Consider the following 20,708-nt stretch of genomic DNA (forward strand, 5'->3'; position numbering starts at 1 on the left):
GACCGAGAGCAGTTCAGGATGGCAGTGGATCCACACTGGGGGGGCACTTAGAGACTTATCTCCTCTCCATAGTATTTCTGCCCTTTCTGCTTAAATTTTGAAGAGGAATAGATTTCACCATATGTTTGAGGGAAAATTAGATTTGTTTTCTATTTTTTTCAAATCTGCAAACATACTGATGCATATATTGCACAGCAGTTCACAAAGTTATGATGTTGTCCTATGATACGTGGTATAATTCTGTGCAATTTGTATTTGTCGATTATTTATTTACCATACCATACCATACCAATGTTTTGCAGTTGAATTAATTTCTGAATTGAATTTGAATTTTCTCGTAACTCTTCAGAAGAAATGTATAAAGTATTGTCTGATATTCAAATCAACTGTGACTTAACTTCCATTTTATATTCATATCAAATGCGGAAAGAGTAATATTTAAAGCAAGTGTTGAAAGTGAATCTTAAATACCTCAAGGTCAGCTCGAGACGAGAGAAGAGGAAGATTCCTGCAGCTGAACGTGTGATTTTGTGTGTGTGTGTGGGTGTGTTGGGGTGTGGGTGTGTGTGTGTGTGTGTGTGTGTGTAAGAACATTAGTGATGTTAATTTTGCTATGCTAATGTTTTCATTTTATTTATTTATTTTTTTAATCCAATATATTTTAAAATATATTTGAGATGGAAATATGAAGTTGTAACTTTTTTAGGCAAATATCCTTGTTTTTGTCAAATCTTTTGTTGTTTCGTTTGTTTTTGCTAACAAGGATGCTTACGGCTGAAAAAGGTGAAAGCATAATTTTACTTGATAATGACATAGTTAAAATGAGAGATTTGTAATTTTTTTCTGAAATACTCATGGGTTTAAATTGCAAATCATTAAAACTTTTGCTGATTGTTTTAACACAACTGCATAATCATCATGAACCAATGCATACACATAGTTATGTTTGGTTATAATATGCATATGTTTAATCACAAATAACCCAAAGAATTTACCACTTTATTGTACACTCATTTTTACTGTCATAAAACTGCCCTTTTCATTAAACGTGTCAGTAAAGATGCTGTCTTGTGTATTTCTACTATTATACTGAAATGAAAAGGACAATAAATGTACCTTAAAACCATAATGTATATGAAAATCGTCCTATATATTGTGTAGTACAGTGTGGTTTTTTTTCCAGCAAAATTAAAAAATCAATTGCAGAACTACAGCAGCAAACAAATCCACCCAGTAAGGTTCATTGTCTTGTTGGCAAACTTTGCACTCGAACAATATTGCACATCTGCGGCTACATGGCAGTTGGTTAAGAAGCACAGAGTCACACTGATAAAAAGTCAACAGGAGTCCTTTACTACAATTTTGATTAATAAATGGTATTGATATTCATTTTATGGTAGGAGGGCAGAAAATACAGCTTTTTCGAACACACGCAAAATATTTGGCTATTTTCCCTCATGTTTTTACATAATTGGTAGAAAAAATGTTTGGAATTGCCTGGATTTCTGTAAAATGGATCATAAAATATGATCTCCTCTTCATCTAAGTCACAACAAAATAGTAGTAGTCAAAATAGTCTGCTGTCAAGAAGCATTGCCCATTGTGAACCATACCTTTGCACAAGACAGCCCTAAGAATACCGGCCATGAAGAATTGTTCACTTGGGTCAAGCTGGAAAGGGTCGCTAAAGTAGATCTGTAAGGCATAATGTAATCAGTCCATGGAAAGAGAGATTGCCTACAAGTTGAGAAAGTTCAGCACTTTCACAGAGTGGCCATCCTGTAAAGATGGCTGAAAGAGTGCAAAATGAGATGAAGAAAGACGGCAAAATACTTTTAGACTTCTCTCTTGCGCATGCTAATGTCACTGTTGAGTGTGAATAATTCCTCCAGGTCAATTCATTCTCAAAGCACTCAATCGCTCACAACTGGATTGTTCTGGTTGTCTTAGAAGACATTTAGTCTCTCATCTAAGCAGGCTTAATCAGTTAATGCACGTACTGTAGGCTAGATGGGACAGCGCGAGCCTGAGGGTTGGTGCAGAACCCCTTCTATTCCACTAAATTAGAGGCACACCACAGCAACCACAAATAGTATCACTAATTTGGGATGCAAAACACTGGCTGTTAAAATGCATTAAAGAGAGGTCTGCCCTCCAAAAATAGTAGACCCGTTTCCATTTCTGCATAATTGGTGCAAAAGAATGGTAGACACAAGTTGCTTTCCCGGAAAGATCAGGGTTATTGTTTTTTGTGGCGTTAGTTTTTAGTAGTTTACAAAAATATCAACCTGCATAGTTGTGTTTGTGTATGGGTGTGCAAATCAAAGTGGAAAGGGTTTCAATTTTTTCTTAATTCCAAGAGGAAACCGGTCGTTTCAAAAACACCAGAGGAACCTGTAGCTGCAGGATATTAGATGTACAGACTGGACCGAGGACACAAATACCCGCGTTTACTGTGCTCATTTAATTTCTGGTAAGTTATTCTATGTCTTCAAATGTTGAGTATGTGGTCAGAAATTGTGGAATGATGGCAAGGTGTGTTTGCTCCTACTGCTAGCTAGTAATCACAGAGGTGGGCGTTTCACTAAAGTTTTCCAGTTCTTCATTCGTCAGTCCGTCATTTTTTCAAGTTGAACCAAACTGCATTCGACTGTCGGTCGGTCTGCCCTGTTATTTTAACCGCACGTTCATCAGTAAATGTCAAAACTCTGTCTATCATCAATCCAGAAAAAAAAAGATCCAATAGATGGAAAATCCATCCATCGTATCGGATTTTTTTTTTTTCATTGCGACCGCAGTCTGAACGGCCAGCTTGCATATATGGGCCATTCTACTGAATTGGTTCAAATTCAGAGTTGGAAAATGTGTGAAATTTGTATTTTATTTCAGAAAAGCTTTTATTGTATTCATGTTGCACCATATCTAAGGGGCACAAATATAGTAAAAGTGCAGTCAATCTTTAAAGAGTATTTTCTAGCTTTTCCCAAATATCTTGCCTGTCCCTAAAATGTGTGACCACCGAAACACACAATTACAGAAGAATAAAAATAATTCTACTAGCAAACTGATATTTTTTTCCATTCCCCCCTCTACAGAGTATTTTTATAAATTAATATACATGGTTTTGACATCAAAACCAATCCAAATGAATTTTTAACAGAATTTAATATCAGTTTTCTGAAATAAATCAAAATGTATATGCTATTTTTCATTGTAAAATTTAGAAAGTTGATCATATTGACTTCAAAAGTCATCATTAATTAAAACAAACATACCCTTAAATAATCATTATCAAAAATTGTTGGTTGATAATTCAATACTTTTTATTTTTGTTAAAACATCATTTTTTTCCGGTAGTAACTGCAAAATTTCACATGTGACCATATTGTTGCTGCTGTTGCAGTAATACTTTGTGTGAGGGTAGCATTGTAATCACTTAACTACCGGTACTTTTACTGTATTTTAACTTTTAACGTGTATTATAACTAATGAAACATTATTTTTTCCATTGTCTAGTGCTTTGTGCTGTACTCAGGGTTGCAGGGGGTTGTAGTTGATTGCAGCTGACTTAGGGCAAAAGCAGGGTACGCTGGACCGGTCGCCTGTCCATCACAGGGCTCTTCATCATTGAAAAACTGTGGTTTCACCTTCCAAATAAAAATGTAATTAGAATGACAAACATTTTTGTAACATACATTTCCCAGTATGTATGTCCCCTCTCTCTCTCTGTTTTTTGAGAGACATCTGGTGGTCTTGTCTTTTGCTCCATGCTCTTCTGACTTTCCTTTGCTCTCTGCTGGATACTTCATTGGTAGACTTCAGCTTTCCTTCTTCCTTCCATGTCTAATTTCTTTCTCTTTCCTTTATTAAATATTCTTTGGATTTCGCTGGGTCATTGTAACCCTTCGCCTGTACTCTGGCTAGGCTTTATGGCATTTTGGTGTTTTTCCCTTCAAATTAAGATAAAATATGAAATTGAATATTGTTAAAATCAGAAAGATCTATGTATGACATATGTATGTATGTATTATATTATTTAAAATTTACTAAAAAATAAACATCAGAATGTCACTACCGAAACCATTATGTCACAACCGAAACCTATCTGTATGTTTCGGTAGTGACCGTTTCGGGTTTATTTTTCCCTTCACATTTTGATAAAATATGGAATATAATATTGTTAAAATCAGAAAGATCAATGTATTACATATGTATCTATGTATTATATTATTTAAAGTGACGTGATAATTATGATAATTGTTGACAATACTCAACAATGCTAGGCCCAACGTGGCTGCCACAGACAGTTTTGAGCATGTGTACAGAGATAGAAAACAGTACATTTAGCATTAAAATCAAAAGTGCTCATTTTATTGCCGAAATTAGGTGTTCGGTAGTGACGGTCCTTAAAACCACATGCTGATTTTCAGATTTTGGAGGGCACATAACTTGACAATGCTGCCAACTAATTACTCGCCATGTGCCCAGTGATGAACATGAAGGTAATGTCTCTTACTGGTGAAATTTCTGGGGATGTGGCTAAAACCAAGCCCTGCCTACAGACAAATACTCTTTGCGTTTCGGTAGTGATATGAAAAGATTGGGACAGGTTTTTTTTTACATAAAAACTTCTAATTTGAAAAGAATCTACAAAATCAATGTAAATCTTTCACAATATTGGCTTTATATTTAACTTTAACTTATTCCCACTTGAAACGTGAAGCTTAAAGTGGACATTTGTGGTGACAGTAGTAGCCACGTAGGGCTATTGAAAGTTTAGTCAGACTCGCAGACGGACGGCCATTTACAATTAGAGGCGGACCGGTCTATAGACGGGTAATATTTTTCCCCCCCGGGAAAAAAAGGCGAATGACGAACAACGGAAGGGTACCCACGCTGCAGACGGATGACGAATAATGGACACTCAATTTTTCAAAAAATGCCCAGCTCTGGTAAATACTTTGTTGCGAGTGTCGTCATCTCTTCTTCTGCGCATGCGGGTCACTTTCAGGAGGCACATATTCACACACTCAATGGACAGAGGTCGCATTTAATATGCAATGTGAATGCTTACACACACAAAAATATTGTATTTCACCCAAAAATCCAAATTGAGCATTAAGACCTGCAGTGTGAACCTAGCCTAAAACATGCACGGGTATGAAACAGGTAAGTATCGCGTCTGCCTCTAATTTACAATCAAAGGTTAATCTTATGACCCACTGCACATGAAACTGAAAAAAAATACCTGATATGAAATGATAAGAGTAAGTCCTCGTATGTTTTGATGGTGAAAAATGGTCACGTCGAAGAGTTGATATCCATCACTCTTGTCTTCTTGACACAACTGCTCGTTTTTTCCCCCATGGTTTACGATCACTGCCAGTATCAGAAAGAATTTCTTATCTCTAGTTGAGCGAGTGTGGCAACCGCAAACTTCACAGGTGTTCACCATTTCTGTGATTTGTGAACATAAAAGGGACCTATCGATTATTTTGCCTGTTGTTTCACTCACTCGACCGGTGCCCTCGGCCGCTTGCCCTTTGTACATTGACACCTTTGCACGCGGTGCACAAACGTGACGTAAAAGTCGAAGGGTCTAGAGGTGACTAGCAAAATTGAAGATGCAATTAAAGGACCTAAACTACAATAAAAGTCCTGGACCAGATGCTTGACTGGGGAAATATTGAAAATGTTTTTGAAAGAATTGGCCCCATTTTTACAAAATGTTTACATAGAGTACAGTATTAATAATGAAAAACTCCCTCCATCTATGACTCAAGGTTTAATTACTCTGATTCCCAAACCACAGAAAGATACTTCATTCTTGGACAATTGGAGTTCAATAGTGATGTATAGAAAATCTCACTATTGCAAACAGAAGAGCTGGGCAAGTTTGCCCTGGGTACCCTTCCGGCCTCGTCCCTCCTTTTAAAGGGCGTCTGTACATGACGCCACGTGAGAGATGCACGGCAGAGGTCCCTTTTTCCCATTTTTCACCCCAAAAAAACCCCATTAATTTCCAATGGCACTTTCAACATTTCCCATTTCCACCATTCCAATTTCAAATTCACAAGATTCAACTCATTGAACTCACATTGGTAAAGCTTTTCAACACACTCACAATTCCTACTTCCCAGAAGTTTTTAATTATTCACCCTTAAAAAAACCCACAAATTTCCACCATTCATTCCCATTGCCATATTCAACAATTCACATTTACATCATTCCAATTTGAAATTCACAACATTCATCTCATTCAACTCATATTAGTCAATCTTTTCAACACACCCCAAATTCCTATTTCCCACACATTCAATTCATTCACCCTTAAAAAAACGCACAAAACTACAATTTTTATTCTGATTTACAACCAAATTCAACTATTCACCATTCATTTCCATTGGAACATTTACCTTTTCACATTTACACCTTCCCAATTTCCACAAATTCAAGTCATTCAACTCATTCAACTCACATTCAGCTTTTCAACACCCCCAAAATTCCTACTTCCCACACATTCAACTCATTCATCCTTAAAAAACCCCCACAAAAATTCAACTATTACCCATTCATTTCCATTAGAACATTCAACTCTTCACATTTACACCTTCCCAATTTCCACAAATTCAAGTCATTCAACTCACATTCAGCTTTTCAACACCCCCGAAATTCCTACTTCCCACACATTCAACTCATTCACCCTTAAAAAAGCCACACAAGTTCACCATTCATTTCCAGTGAACCAGTGTTATTGCCCCTTGGTCTTCCCAGTGCGGTGGCCATCTTGGGCAGGAACATTAGCTAGACTGGGGATACTCACCCCGAGGTCTCCCCAGTGCGGCGGCCAACATGGGAAGGGACATTAGCTAGACTCCGGATACTCACCCCGAGGTCTCCCCAGTGCGGCGGCCATCTTGGGAAAGGACATTAGCTAGACAGGGGATACTCATCCGGAGGTCTCTCCAATGCGGCGGCCATCTTGGGGGAGGACCTCAGAATCAACAGTAAGTGACCCAAATGACTCGGAAATGGACCGGAAGTGACCCAAATAGGGCTGTTCGATTTTGCCTGATTATTTTCTCTCAAACACGATTTTACAATTACGATTTCTTTGTAAAATAAAAAAATGAAAAATAAAGTATTTTTAATGTCTTTTATCCATCCATCCATCCATTATCTGTACCGCTTCTCCTCACAAGGGTCGCGGGGCGTGCTGGAGCCTATCCCAGCTGTCTTTGGGCAGTAGGCGGGGGACACCCTGAACTGGTTGCCAGCCAATCGCAGGGCACACAGAGACAAACATCCGCACTCACAATCACACCTAGGGGCAATTTAGAGTATCCAATCAACTTACCATGCATGTTTTTGGAATGTGGGAGGAAACCGGAGTGCCCGGAGAAAACCCACGCAGGCACGGGGAGAACATGCAAACTCCACACAGGGAGGCCGGAGCCGGGATCGAACCCACGACCTCTGAACTGTGAGGCGGACGTGCTAACCAGTCGACCACCGTGCCGCCTAATGTCTTTTATTTCAACTTAATTTTTCTTTCTTTGAACTTAAAATGCCAGTCAATTTATGTTCAATGAAGGGGCTCGGCTGGCTAAAATGCAGCCTCCTACCAGCCTGACCAGAGCAGGGATGGTTCAGAATGGTTCAATTCTATTCCAGGCAATTTCCAAGTTTCAATCCTGGGCTCCTAGCTCACCATCGACCTGGCCAATTCCGTCAGTTGAGCAAACGCTCCACTTCACTTCCTCACTCACTCGGCAGTCAGCTCAGATAGTCGGATCCTGCAGCAAACAATCCCCCACGTGTCACTTTTTCCACGACCAGCGAACAATCGCTTCCGCATTTCAGCAATTGGATTGAACGTGCTACTCACGTGACCACATGACAAATACGGAAGTAACCACCGGAAAACAGAGATCTTAATACGAAGAGAAGCGTAACAGAAAGTACAAATACGAAGAGAATGTACAAACAGAACACAATACAGAAAGTACAAATGGGCAACACTTAGATACACCAAAAAAACAGAATCGAAGGTGCCGAATTGAATGTTTTTAACATTGTTTTATCCAGAAATTTCGGTTACGGTTAAAAATCGCTTAATCGAGCAGCCCTAGACCCAAATGACCTGGAAATGAACCGGACGGGACCCAAATGACCTGGAAATGAACCGGAAGTGACCCAAATAACCCGGAAATGGACCGGGTGAAGCACCAAAAATTCGTCCATTCGGCGTGGCTAAAACAAATGAATCTTTTGCCCTCTTTGCCTCACGACAGCCAGTCAGCTTTGTGGAGTAGTACATCACACAGTGTCCTGTAGACTCGGTGGGTCTTGTGTGGGATTATCATTGTGGTTTGTAGACAGCTAACAGTACACAGTACAATGTGTGTGTGTGGGGGGGGGGGGGGGGGGGCGTGTGTGGGTGTGTGTGTGTGTGTGTGTGTGTGAAAGCGAGCTAATAACTTTAGTCATGTCATGTAACAGGCAGATAGATGCATGCAGCTGGCACAGGTGGTATTCGGTCGCCACTGGCATACGGCATGTGAACCGAACATGGCCCAGGACAGGCACTGTCTTGACTCTGGCAAGTTGTTGTTGAGTGAAGGATCTGGCCCAGAAATCAATCAATTTAGAACTCGGGGCCATATATGTATGTCTTCTCCAGTCTTCTCCCACCCTTAAACACACACCATTACGATGTGCCACATTTGTTACTTCAAAGGTCGACTGATGTCCGCGGAAGAAGCTCGGATAGCAAAATAAATAGCAGAAGCCACCTACACTTGGCCCACATACCTGTACCTCAGTAAATTACGGTCTTTATTGGTCCACATCTAGTTACCACAATTCGGCCACATAAAAAGCCCATCCATCCATCCATTATCTCCCGCTTATCCGAAGTCGGGTCGCGGAGGCAGCAGCTTCAGCAGGGAAGCCCAGACTTCCCACTCCACAACAACATCTTCCAGCTCTTCCGGAAGGATCCCAAGGCGAACTGCTCCAGCGAGAGTTGGAGATTGCGGCTTGAAGAAGCCAACAGTACCACATCATCTGCAAAAAGCAGAGATGCAATACTGACGCCACCAAACCGGACCCCCTTGACACTTCGGCTGCGCCTAGAAATTCTGTCCATAAAAGTTATGAACAGAATCGGTGAAAAAGGGCAGCCTTGGCGGAGTCCAACCCTCACTGGAAACAAATCCGACTTACTGCCGGCAATGCGGACCAAATTCTGACATCGGTGGTACAGGGACCGGACAGCCCTTATCAAGGGGCTCGGTACCCTGTACTCCCGAAGCACCCCCCACAGAACTCCCCGAGGGACACGGTCAAACGCCTTCTCCAAGTCCACAAAACACATGTAGACTGGTTGGGCGAACTCCCATGCACCCTCGAGGACCCTGCTGAGGGTGTAGAGCTGGTCCACTGTTCCACGGCTGGGATGAAAACCACATTGCTCCTCCTGAATCCGAGATTCGACCTTCCGACGGACCCTCCTCTCAAGCACCCCTGAATAGACCTTGCCGGGGAGGCTGAGGAGTGTGATCCCTCTGTAATTGGAGCACACCCTCCGGTCCCCCGTTTTAAAAAGGGGGACCACCACCCCGGTCTGCCAATCCAGAGTCACTGTCCCCGATGTCCACGCGATGTTGTAGAGACGTGTCAACCATGACAGCCCCTCAACATTCAGAGCCTTTATGAACTCCGGGCGGATCTCATCCACCCCCGGGGCTTTGCCACCGAGGAGCTTTTTGACTATCTCGGTTACTTCAACCCCAGATATAGGAGAGCCCACCTCAGAGTCTCCAGGCTCTGCTTCCTCAGTGGAAGGCGTGTCGGTGGAATTGAGGAAGTCTTCGAAGTACTCTCCCCACCGACCCACAACGTCCCGAGTTGAGGTCAGCAGCACCCCATCTCCACTATAATCAGTGTTAATGGTGCACTGCTTCCCTCTCCTGAGACGTCGGATGGTGGACCAGAATTTCCTCGAAGCCGTCCAGAAGTCATTTTCCATGGCCTCCCCGAACTCCTCCCACACCTGAGTTTTTGCCTCAGCAACCGCCAGAGCTGCATTCCGCTTGGCCAGCTGGTATCTGTCAGCTGCCTCCGGGGTCCCGCAGGCCAAAAAGGCCCGATAGGACCGGTGTCCACCAGCGGGTTCGGGGATTGCCGCCACGACAGGCACCGACCACCTTGCGGCCACAGCTCCGATCGGCCGCCTCAACAATGGAGGCACGAAACATGGTCCACTCGGACTCGATGTCCCCCGCCTCCCCCAGGACGTGGGAAAAGTTCTGCCGGAGGTGGGAGTTGAAACTCCTTGTGACAGGGAATTCTGCCAGACATTCCCAGCAAACCCTCACAATACGTTTGGGTCTGCCAGGTCGGACCGGCATCTTCCCCCACCATCAGAGCCAACTCACCACCAGATGGTGATCAGTTGACAGCTCCGCCCCTCTCTTCACCCGAGTGTCCAAAACATGCAGCTGCAAGTCCGATGATACGACTACAAAGTCGATCATCGAACTGCGGCCTAGGGTATCCTGGTGCCAAGTGCACATATGGACACCCTTATGTTTGAACATGGTGTTCGTTATGGACAATCCGTGATAAGCACAGAAGTCCAGTAACCGAACACCGCTCGGGTTCAGATCGAGGGGCCGTTCCTCCCAATCACACCTCTCCAGGTCTCACTGTCATTGCCCACGTGAGCATTGAAGTCCCCCAGCAGAACGATGGAGTCCCCAGGTGGAGCGCCCTCCAGCACACCCTCCAAGGACTCCAAAAAAGGGTGGGTACTCTGCACTGCTGTTTGGTGCATAAGCACAAACAACAGTCAGGACCCGTCCCCCCACCCTCAGGCGGAGAGAGGCTACCTTCTCGTCCACCGGGGTAAACCCCAATGTACAGGCGCCAAGCCGGGGGACAATAAGTATGCCCACACCTGCTCGGCACCTCTCACCCTGGGCAACTCTTGAGTGGAAGAGTGTCCAACCCCTCTCGAGAGGACTGGGACCAGAACCCAAGCTATGTGTGGAGGTGAGCCCGACTATATCTAGTCGGAACCTCTCAGCCTCACACACCAGCTCGGGCTCCTTCCCTGCCAGAGAGGTGACATTCCATGTCCCAAGAGCTAGTTTTTGTTGCCGGGGATCGGACCGCCAAGATCCCTGACTTTTGCCGCCGCCCAGCTCACACGGCCCCCGACCCCTTTGGCCCCTCCCACCAGTGGTGAGCCCATGGGAAGGGGGACCCACGTGTCCTTTTTGGGCTGAGCCCGGCCGGGCCCCATGGGTGCAGGCCCACCAGGCGCTCGCCATCGAGCCCCGTCTCCAGGCCTGGCTCCAGAAGGGGGCCCCGGTGACCCACGTCCGGGCGAGGGAAAACGTGATCCATAAATTTTTGTCTTCATAAGGGGTCATTTTGAGCCGTGCTTAGTCTGGTCCCTCACCGAGGACCTATTTGCCATGGGTGACCCTACCAGGGGCATAAAGCCCCAGACAACTTAGCTCCTAGGATCATTGGGGCGCGCAAACCCCTCCACCACGATAAGGTGACGGCTCATGGGGGGGTAAAAAGCCCATGTCTAAGCCAAATCATATAACCATAGATGGCCCCACTCTGTACAAGTATTTTTTGAAAAAAAAAAAAAAAAAAAAAAGATTTATTTATTTACTTACCATATTTTCCGGACTACAAGTTGCGTTTTTTTTTTTTTTTCATAGTTTGGCCGGGGGTGCGATTTATACTCTGGAGCGATTGATGTGTGAAATTATTACTGTCATGGCTTGTTAGTAATAACTTGTATTTATGTATGGATAGGCGCTTTAGCCTGCAGAGGGAGACAAAACATCATAAATACAAGTTAGCACTAACAAGCCATGGCAATTACTTCTCTATCATTTCACATGTTATTGTAACCCACATAAAGAAACATAAGATACATCCTTAAAAGCTATTAAAATGCAAGAATAATTTAAACAGTTGTCTTGTCTGTTTTGTTAAATAATTAAAATAGTATGATAAAAAGACAATCTGACTGTTAAGGCCTTGCTAGTCGAGGAAGCCAGCTTATCCAAACAGCTAAACATTCACAAACAAACGCCACAGACTGAAGTTGCCTGTTTATATTGTGTAACTGCACAAGAAACAGAAAATACTATCAATCTATGCATTTCTATGCATGCACACATGTATTTTCATAGACATGAACAAGTAGAGCCTATGCTAACTATTAGCGATCATGATTAGCATTAGTATGTTCAGTCCTACAATCATCCACAATTCAGCTCGTATATAAATGTCATTACACACAATTGTCTAAGTTAGTTTCAGACGATGGTTCAACAAGAATGAACCACAATCAGGTAGACAAGCTAACGATTAGCATTAGCGATAGCGATTAGTATGTTCAGTCAATAACACAGTACAATCATCCACAATTCAGTTCCTATATAAATGTTGCATGCTCATTACACACAATTGTCAAAGTTACTTACAGACGATGGTTGAACAAGAATGAACCACAAACAGGCAGTTGCCTGCCTCTGGCTGGGGAATTGCATCATTCAGCCGCACACGTAAGAAGCCGAGCACAGAGGAGACAAGACATAATTACGACCGAATACATAAATACTTTTGGAGACTTGGAAACATTCTACATGGTCAGGGATAAATAAGACTTATTAAATCGATCTACAACCGTTTTGGTGAGTTTAAAGTTATCTTACAGTAACTTTCTTGTATGCTAGATGTGTGAATGTTAGCTAAATGTTACCAACGTAGCTCGGTGGAAATTATGTGTATTAAGTGCACAATTTCCACCCAAAATGCGACTTATACTACAGTGCGACTTATATATGTTTTTTCCCTCTTTGTTATGCATTTTATGGCTGGTGTAACTTGTACTCCAGAGCGATGTGTAGTCCGGAAAATACGGCACTTAAAATGCTTTATGCAAGAGCACAGAATAACATAAAATAACAGCCAGGTTGAGAAAAAAAAGGGTAAATAAATTTATTCTACAAAAATATTATAACGCTCTCATAAATACAAAGTCTTGAGTGCTTTCCTATTTGTGTGCAGTCATTTTAAGAAGATAAGAAGATAAGAATGGCTTTATTGATCCCACAGTGGGGAAATTGTCATTGTTACAGCAGCAAAGATATTGGTCACACAAGGACTCCAGGTGGGAGAGTGAAGTGTGGAGGAGGTAGATGATGGCATCATCCACACTGATGCCAGGCTGATATGCGAACTGGAGTGGGTATATTGAGGAGCTCACCAGGGGGCGCAGGTGGACAAGGACCAGTCTCTCCAGGGTCTTCATCAGGTGAGACGTCAGCGCCACTGGTCTGAAGCTGTTGAGCTCCTTCGGGTGGGGGGGTCTTTGGCACCGGGACCAGGCAGGATGTTTTCCATAGCTGGGGGACCCTGCCCAGCTTCAAGCTCAGGTTGAACATGTACTGGACAATTCCACACAGCTGGTCTGCGCAGGATTTGAGGAGCTGGGGGCTGATGCCATCTGGATCCGCTGCCTTCCTTGCCTTCATCTTCTTCAGCTGGTTCCTCACCTGAGATGTTGTGAAGGCCAAGACTGGGCAGGAGGGAGTGGCGGCTATCTGGTGTAGCTGGGAGCTGGAGACTGTGGAGAAAAGGGGGCAGGGGGTGACACGCCCAGCAGGAGGAATAGGTGGAGGCTGCAGCAGGAGAGACTGACTGGGGGCAGGCATCTGATCGAACCTATTGAAAAAGAGGTTCAGCTCATTTGCCCACTGCAGGTCCCCCCCAGTCCGGGTCTTGGGTTGTCCGTGGCCTGAGATGGTCTTCAGGCCCCTCCAGACTCCCCTGGCGTTCTTCTGCAGCAGCTGCTCCTCCATCCTCTTCCTGTAGGACCTTTTCCCCTCTCTGATCCTCCTCCTCAGCTGGCGCTGCACAGTCTTCCGCTCCTCTATGTTGCCTGACGCAAAAGCACTCCTCTTCTCCTTCAGGAGAGCTTTTATGTCTGGTGTGATCCAGGGTTTGTTGTTGGAGAAACACCTTACTGTCCTGGTGGGTATGGTGTTCTCCATGCGGAAATTTATATAGTCTGTAACTGTGTCTGTTAGACTACTAATGTCTTCCCTGTGAGTATCGCTGAATACTTCCCACACAGTTGTGCTGAAGCAGTCCTTTAAGGCCTCCTCGGCCTCTCCAGACCATCTCTGAACCGTGCGGGTCACAGCTGGGTGCCTGCGGACCAGAGGTTTGTACACAGACTGGAGAGCCACCAGGTTGTGATCAGCTTTGCCCAGCGGGGGGAGGGGCAGTGATGTGTATGCCTCCTTGGTGTTGGCATAGAAAAGGTCCAGTATTTTATTGTCTCTGGTGTGGCAGGTGACATACTGTGTGAATGAAGGCAGAGAGGAGGAAGGGGAGGCATGATTGAAGTCACCAGAGATGAGTATCAGGGCATTTGGGTGCTGTGTTTGTAGCCTGCTCACTGCTGCAGTCAAGACATCACAGGCTGTGTCGCCGCTGGCAGCTGGTGGGACGTAGACGGTCACCGTGATCACATGACTAAACTCTCGCGGGATGTAGAATGGCCTCATGCCAACAGCTAGCAGCTCAATATCCCTGCTGCAAAGCTGCTCCTTAATCGTGATGTGCCCAGGATTACACCATCTATCGTTCACAAACACAGCCAGCCCTCCTCCTTTCCTCTTTCCACTCTCCAGCGTCCTGTCCGCGCGTATGATTTGGAAGCCGTCCAATTCTACGACCGCATTCGGCGTTAGCGCTGTTAGCCACGACTCCGTGAATAGCATCAGGCTAGCCTCCCGGAAGTCCCTCTCATGCCGTGTACTGTCTGACTTCATTTTCAGCCATGAAACATATGTGGTCTTCTGTGGCTACGTTTGAGGTGGTAGTGCAGTCACCTGACTTTGGTGTGGGTTCACTTCCCACTCGATAGACCACAAATGTGAGTTTAAATGATTGTGTTTGTGCCTAAAAAAAAAAAAAATAGTAAGAAACTTTATAAACAAATTAAAGAAGAGTGTTGTGGTTGTGTGTGCCCTGCGACTGGCTGGCGACCAGTTCAGGGTGTAGTCTGCCTTCGCCCATTGACAGCTGGGATAGGCTCCAGCAATTCCCCGCGACCCTGTATAGGATGAGCGGTTTGGAAGATGACATGACATGACATGTTGTGGTTGTGTTTAGTCTTAAAAATGTGCTGAGGACACATGGGATTAAGTTTAAGGCTCTCTTTCAGTTTATAAGAGAAAGAGAGAAAGATAATTTAGGTTTGTTTATTTTTGTCCTTCGGCGGCACGGTGATCGACTGGTTAGCACGTCCGCCTCACAGTGCAGAGGTCATCGGTTCGAATCCGGCTCCGACCTTCCTGTGTGGAGTTTGCATGTTCTCCCCGTGCCTGCGTAGGTTTTCTCCGCGTACTCTAGTTTCCTCCCGCATTCCAAAAACATGCTCGGTAGGTTAATTGGACACTCTAAACTGCCCCTAGGTGTGATTGTGAGTGTGAATGTTTGTTTGTCTCCTTGTGCCCTGCGATTGGCTGGCAACCAGTTCAGGGTGTACACCGCTTCTGCCCTAAGACAGCTGGAATAGGCTCCAGCACGCCCGCGACCCTCGTGAGGGGAAGTGGATTGGATAATAGATGGAAGGCTGGATATTTTTCTGCTAGTACTTTGCAATAGTCTCAATACTACTCAGATCCACACTGCAGCACAGTAGGTGGACCTCAAATGTCAGCTCTCACCCACCAATAAAGTAGAAGAAGAAGCAGGAAGATTCCTGAATCACACCCGTGGATAAAGTCGACGACTTCACGCTGTCTCAGCCAAAGGTGCTTTCTACTCAAGTGGCAGGTAAACGAGCAGTTGATTAGAAGCATCTTTGGCTCAAGACAAACTGTGACAGTGTTTTGACTTTCTTCACCTGAATTGTCCATCTCTGTCATGCACACGCCGGTGAGACATTCAGCAAAGATGTGGTGGGTAAAAGCATTTATTTTATGTTTAGGATAACGTTTGCCTGTTGTGTATGTTATTCAGACTCAGTTGGCAAATTTTTCAGCCCATAGTGTCACACGAAATTGTGTGGTGTTGTTTGTATTTTTGTTACTCAGTCAGTCAGTGTTCATGGGTCTGGAGGACCCTCCAGAGCAGGGGTGTCAAAGTCAAATGGACAGAGGGCCAAATAAAACTTTTGCGACGAGCCGAGGTCCGGACTGAGTTCATTGAAATTTTTTAAAATGTGCAGATTGGCTCGGGTCCTTCGCGCCTGCTGATGATGCTTTATATTTCTGTAATATATTTCTTTGTCTCTATGTTTGTCACCCGCCTGGCTGTTGTGTTTTTATCTTCAGAATTACTAAATAAAAAATAAAATAAAGTACATGACTGCTACTTTTGCTCGGCACGTCACTTCCGCTTATGACCCGAGAAGAAGCCGCTGCCCGTCTTGTGGAACAAGATCAGCAGAACGTTTGCGTTTCTCCTGCCAAACTGGAAACAATTTTCTGGTTGACTCGGGCTGCAAGATTGTATGAACGGTACATAATGTGAAGTAGGGCTGTTAGATTTTGCCTTATAAGAAAATCCCGTTTATTTTCTCTCATACCCGATTTTACGATTACGATTTATTTTTAAAATCAAAAATAATGAAAAATTAAGTATTTTGAACGTCTTTTATTTAAACAAAATGCCAGTCAATACACAATAGATTTCAGATCTGTTCTTAATTAAACCAATAATGAAAGAAGAAAGTGCATATTCCATCTGAAACGAAATCCTCAACATGAGAGAAGGTAGACAGTCAAGTCTGAAAACCAAACAGTCTGTCAGCAAGTCATTTTGCCAACCAGCTAGTGACTAGACTTTCATCTCTCTCCCTGGTCATACTTAAACGTAAATTAATGATTAGTGCAAAACTGTTACTCAATAATACAATACACTGTCAAGCTTAAATACGGATGCATAGTCCGACTGGACCAGAAGTCCGTGGTAGAGGAGGGAAAAAAGGGACGACTTTCAGACATTGAGTTACTTGCTCACGGGCAGTATTGTACATGCGGGGCACACACTACACTACAGATCAATTTTTGCCCAATTTATTAACCAAACGCTCACTTGCCTGAGCAAATAGCAGGATCGCCGGTATAGCCATGGATGTTTTTCGTTGCGCACTCGTGGGAGGAAGCGGAAATGCAGACGAAACTACGGTGGCTTAGATACACCAAAAATAACAAAACTGAACGTGCCGATTTGAACGTTTTTAACATCGTTTTATCCTTACGGTTCAAAATCGCTTAATCGGGCAGCCCTCATGTGAAGTAAAACGGAGAGGATCATGTGATTGGTATGATGTCTCCAGATGACTCTATTTTAGAGTGGCAAGGTATGAATGTGGGTGCTCCTGTCAGAAAACACAGGCCCGTATTCCACTTGACATGTCTATTTATTGTGGTCTGCAATAACACAGACAAAGAATAAACTAGCAACATCATCCAATGCACATCCATTAGTTAACAATATGCCTAAACATTACAATTCACTGTATTACACGATTAAACAGCCAAACAATACATACAATACACATTCACACGTTTCATCACTAGAATAGTTAGCATACTAGCCGAAATAACTAACTAGTGTTCACTCACGAGAGTATATCCAGGCTATTATGTACAGCAGTTACCTGTCACGAACCTAAATGATTAAACTCAGCTTTTAACATTTACACACAACAACAAACGTGGTGAAACACGGGCAATCTGCAACTACTGAGTTTGCTGGCACGAATAAACTACTAGCGCGCTGTGTTGAAGGAGGAAAAAGAAAAGAAACCACGTCCTTCGCTATCAACACTTAGCGCTCGAGGAGCGTTCAATGCCTGCTCACAGTGTGGGACATCTCCGCACTACATCAAAACTCAATGAATTTATCAAATGCCAACAATTACTAATAATAAAACAACGTGAGATTTCTAACATGAAGCATTTCTTAATAAAGCGTATTTTACTCCAAATAACTTTTCACCACAATCCGATTCTGAAAGCCACGAAAACCTACGTGAAGTCTTCAGTCGGCACGTAGACGACCGAAGGACGATCCTCGCAAAAGTAGCGGTAATGTTCGATATAACAACAGCCAGGCGGTGGCAAACATAGATGCAAAGAAATATATTACAGAAATAGTGTAGTGAATTGGGTTATCTGTGTTGAATTTGTGACTTGCCAAGTTGTGTTGTTTCCGAGGTTAATGAATGCATCGCCTGGCTCGCTGGATGGGAGAGGAGTGGAGGAGGAGAGGCATTTAACTTTTTTGACTGAACGGTTGTCGTACTGTATTGGAGTTGGCTGCGGCCCACAGTAGCCGGTTGTACTAATAAAAATGTGATAATTAAACTAAGTCTGTGTTCTTGGAAGTCGCTACAATATATTTTAAAGCATGACATCATCGGCAGTCGCGAAGGACCCGATCACATCTGCTACCCACACCGGCGGGCCGGATCTAATAATAAAGCAATACCATCCCAGGGGCCGTAAAAAGCCACATTCGGCCCGCAGGCCTTGACTTTGACGTATGTGCTCTAGAGCTTGGGGTTTTCAAAACAACACAATCAAATAATTTTCTGTTAAAATACTCAACAGAGTTATACTACATCCCAATTGCAATTCATATGAATAGCAAACATTGTTAATATTTGCCCTTTAATATCCACCTGTTTCTAACCTCTCTTCTAACTTCTCTTTTATATCCAAGGTTACTGAGAAAGTCATATTTAACCAATTAAGCGAATTTCTGAATACAAGTGAAATCCTTAATAAATTTTAGTCAGGCTTTCGACCACAACACAGCACTGGGACAGGACTGGTCAAAGTGTGAAATGACATTAGGCTGAACACTGATTCTGGTCAAGTATCAGTTCTGGTTCTGCTGGATCTCAATGCTGCATTTGTTACCGTAGATCCTGGGAAACTGGATTGGTCTTTCCGGAACATTCCTTCATTGGTTTAGATCCTATTTAGAGTTATTTTGTTAAAATTGGCAGTTATGAATCTGATCCATTGGCCATGACCTGTGGTGTGCCCCATGGGTCAGTTCTTGGTCTTCTTTTGTTCAACTTGTATATGCTCCCTCTGGGTCAAATAATACAGAATTTAAATATTAATTATCACAGCTATGCAGATGATACACAACTTTCATCAAACAACTGTAGCCTGACAGACTTACTGTGTCAGGGTCTGGAGCAAATAAACACAGTAGAGATAATTTTCTACAATTTCTATTGAATGAAGACAAAACTGAAATTATTCTGTTTGGCAGTAAAGAGAAGAGGGTCTGTATTAGTAAACATCTTGAGACTCGGGCTCTTAAAACCACCAATCAAGTCTGTAGCCTTGGAGTGATAATAGACTCAGATCTAACTTTAACAGCCACATCAAAGCTGTCACCAAATCAACTTTTTACCATTTGAAAAACATCAACAGACTTAAACGTTTTCTCTCCCAGAAAGATGAAGAGGGAGAAACTAATGTGTTCATCTTTAGTAGACTGGTTTACTGTAATGGCTTTTTGACAGAACTTTCCAAAAAGAGCATTAAACAGCTGCAGCTCATCCAGAACGCTGCTGCTAGAGTTTTAACCAGGACTAATGCTACGTTCACGCCAATTGTGGATGAGCATTCCGCTTCGCTTTATTCGCTAGCGTTTCACCGCAGGAAATTTGAAACCTGAATGTTGCAGCCACTCATTCGCGCACAGCGGAGAGGGGAGAGTCTTCACTTGGTAGTAGACAACGACAAAAATTTTCAACATCGCAATCAGGTGGCCGACACTATGCTAATGCAAACAATATTGCTGTCTTCAAGTTCAGGAACTGTATAAAAAATTTTTAAAAAAAGCCGCCGATTGAACAGGACGCTGTGTGGCGTAGTATGCTCGATGCTGATTAGCCGCCGCGAGGCGAAATGGGAAAATAGTTCATTTGTTTTACATGCGGCGAATGGGCGGTAATCCCGGTGCTTCGCTCCTCGTCCCACCGCTCCAAACGCATCATCCGCGCCGCCCCGCACGCAACCGCACCCGCCTGCACAAAGTACATTGACTCCAATTGAAATGCGACGCCAGAAACACTCCCACCATAATTGGTGTGAAAGCAGCATTAGAGATGTGAACACATAACACCGGTTTTAAAGGCTCTACACTGGCTTCCTATCACTTACAGAATAGTTTTTAAAACTCTACTGATTGTTTACAAATCCCAGAGCGGTTTAGGCCTAGAATACATCTATGATATGTTCAAAGAATATAAACCAAGCAGGGCCCTCAGATCCAAGGATTCAGGGCAGCTAGTCCAGACCAGAGTCCAAACTAAGCATGGGGAAACAGTATTTAGCTGTTATGCTGCAAAAAAGTGGAACAAATTGCCAGTGGAGATTAGACTTTCACCAAATGTCAACATTTTTAAATCATGGTTAAAAACATTTCTGTTCTCATGCACCTATGCATATAATCTGCATGGTATAATACATGTTTTACTTATCTTGCTTTTAATCATTTTAATCTAATTATTCTACATGATTTTGTTTTTTGTAATTCTTAACGTTTTATTTCTCTTTCTGTAATTCTTTTGATGTTTTATGTAAAGAACTTTGAATTGTGTTGTGCATGAAATGTGCTTTCCA

At 43.4% G+C, this 20,708-nt stretch overlaps 1 protein-coding gene across 10 annotated transcripts in view; it reads left to right on the top strand.

Moving 5' to 3' along the window:
- ntm (neurotrimin) overlaps positions 1 to 20,708 on the top strand; it is a 256,256-nt gene that overhangs the window by 158,435 nt on the left and 77,113 nt on the right. For 6 of the 10 annotated variants that reach the window (XR_015090285.1, XR_015090286.1, XM_086056954.1 and 3 more), the window contains one exon: positions 1 to 1,123. The exons of 3 other annotated variants lie outside the window; for them this stretch is intronic. Coding sequence is in view for 5 of the 7 variants with exons in the window: in XM_086056954.1 (XP_085913080.1) it covers positions 1 to 101 (101 nt within the window). In the remaining 2 variants the exon portion in view is untranslated. Of the gene's footprint in view, positions 1,124 to 20,708 lie in introns of those variants that run through there. One more of the 10 variants, XM_086056951.1, reaches the window with a different exon arrangement.

Source organism: Filicampus tigris, chromosome 17 (genome assembly GCF_054856515.1).
Source record: "Filicampus tigris isolate MCC_2025a chromosome 17, RoL_Ftig_1.0, whole genome shotgun sequence".
NCBI classification, from domain to species: Eukaryota; Metazoa; Chordata; class Actinopteri; order Syngnathiformes; family Syngnathidae; genus Filicampus; species Filicampus tigris.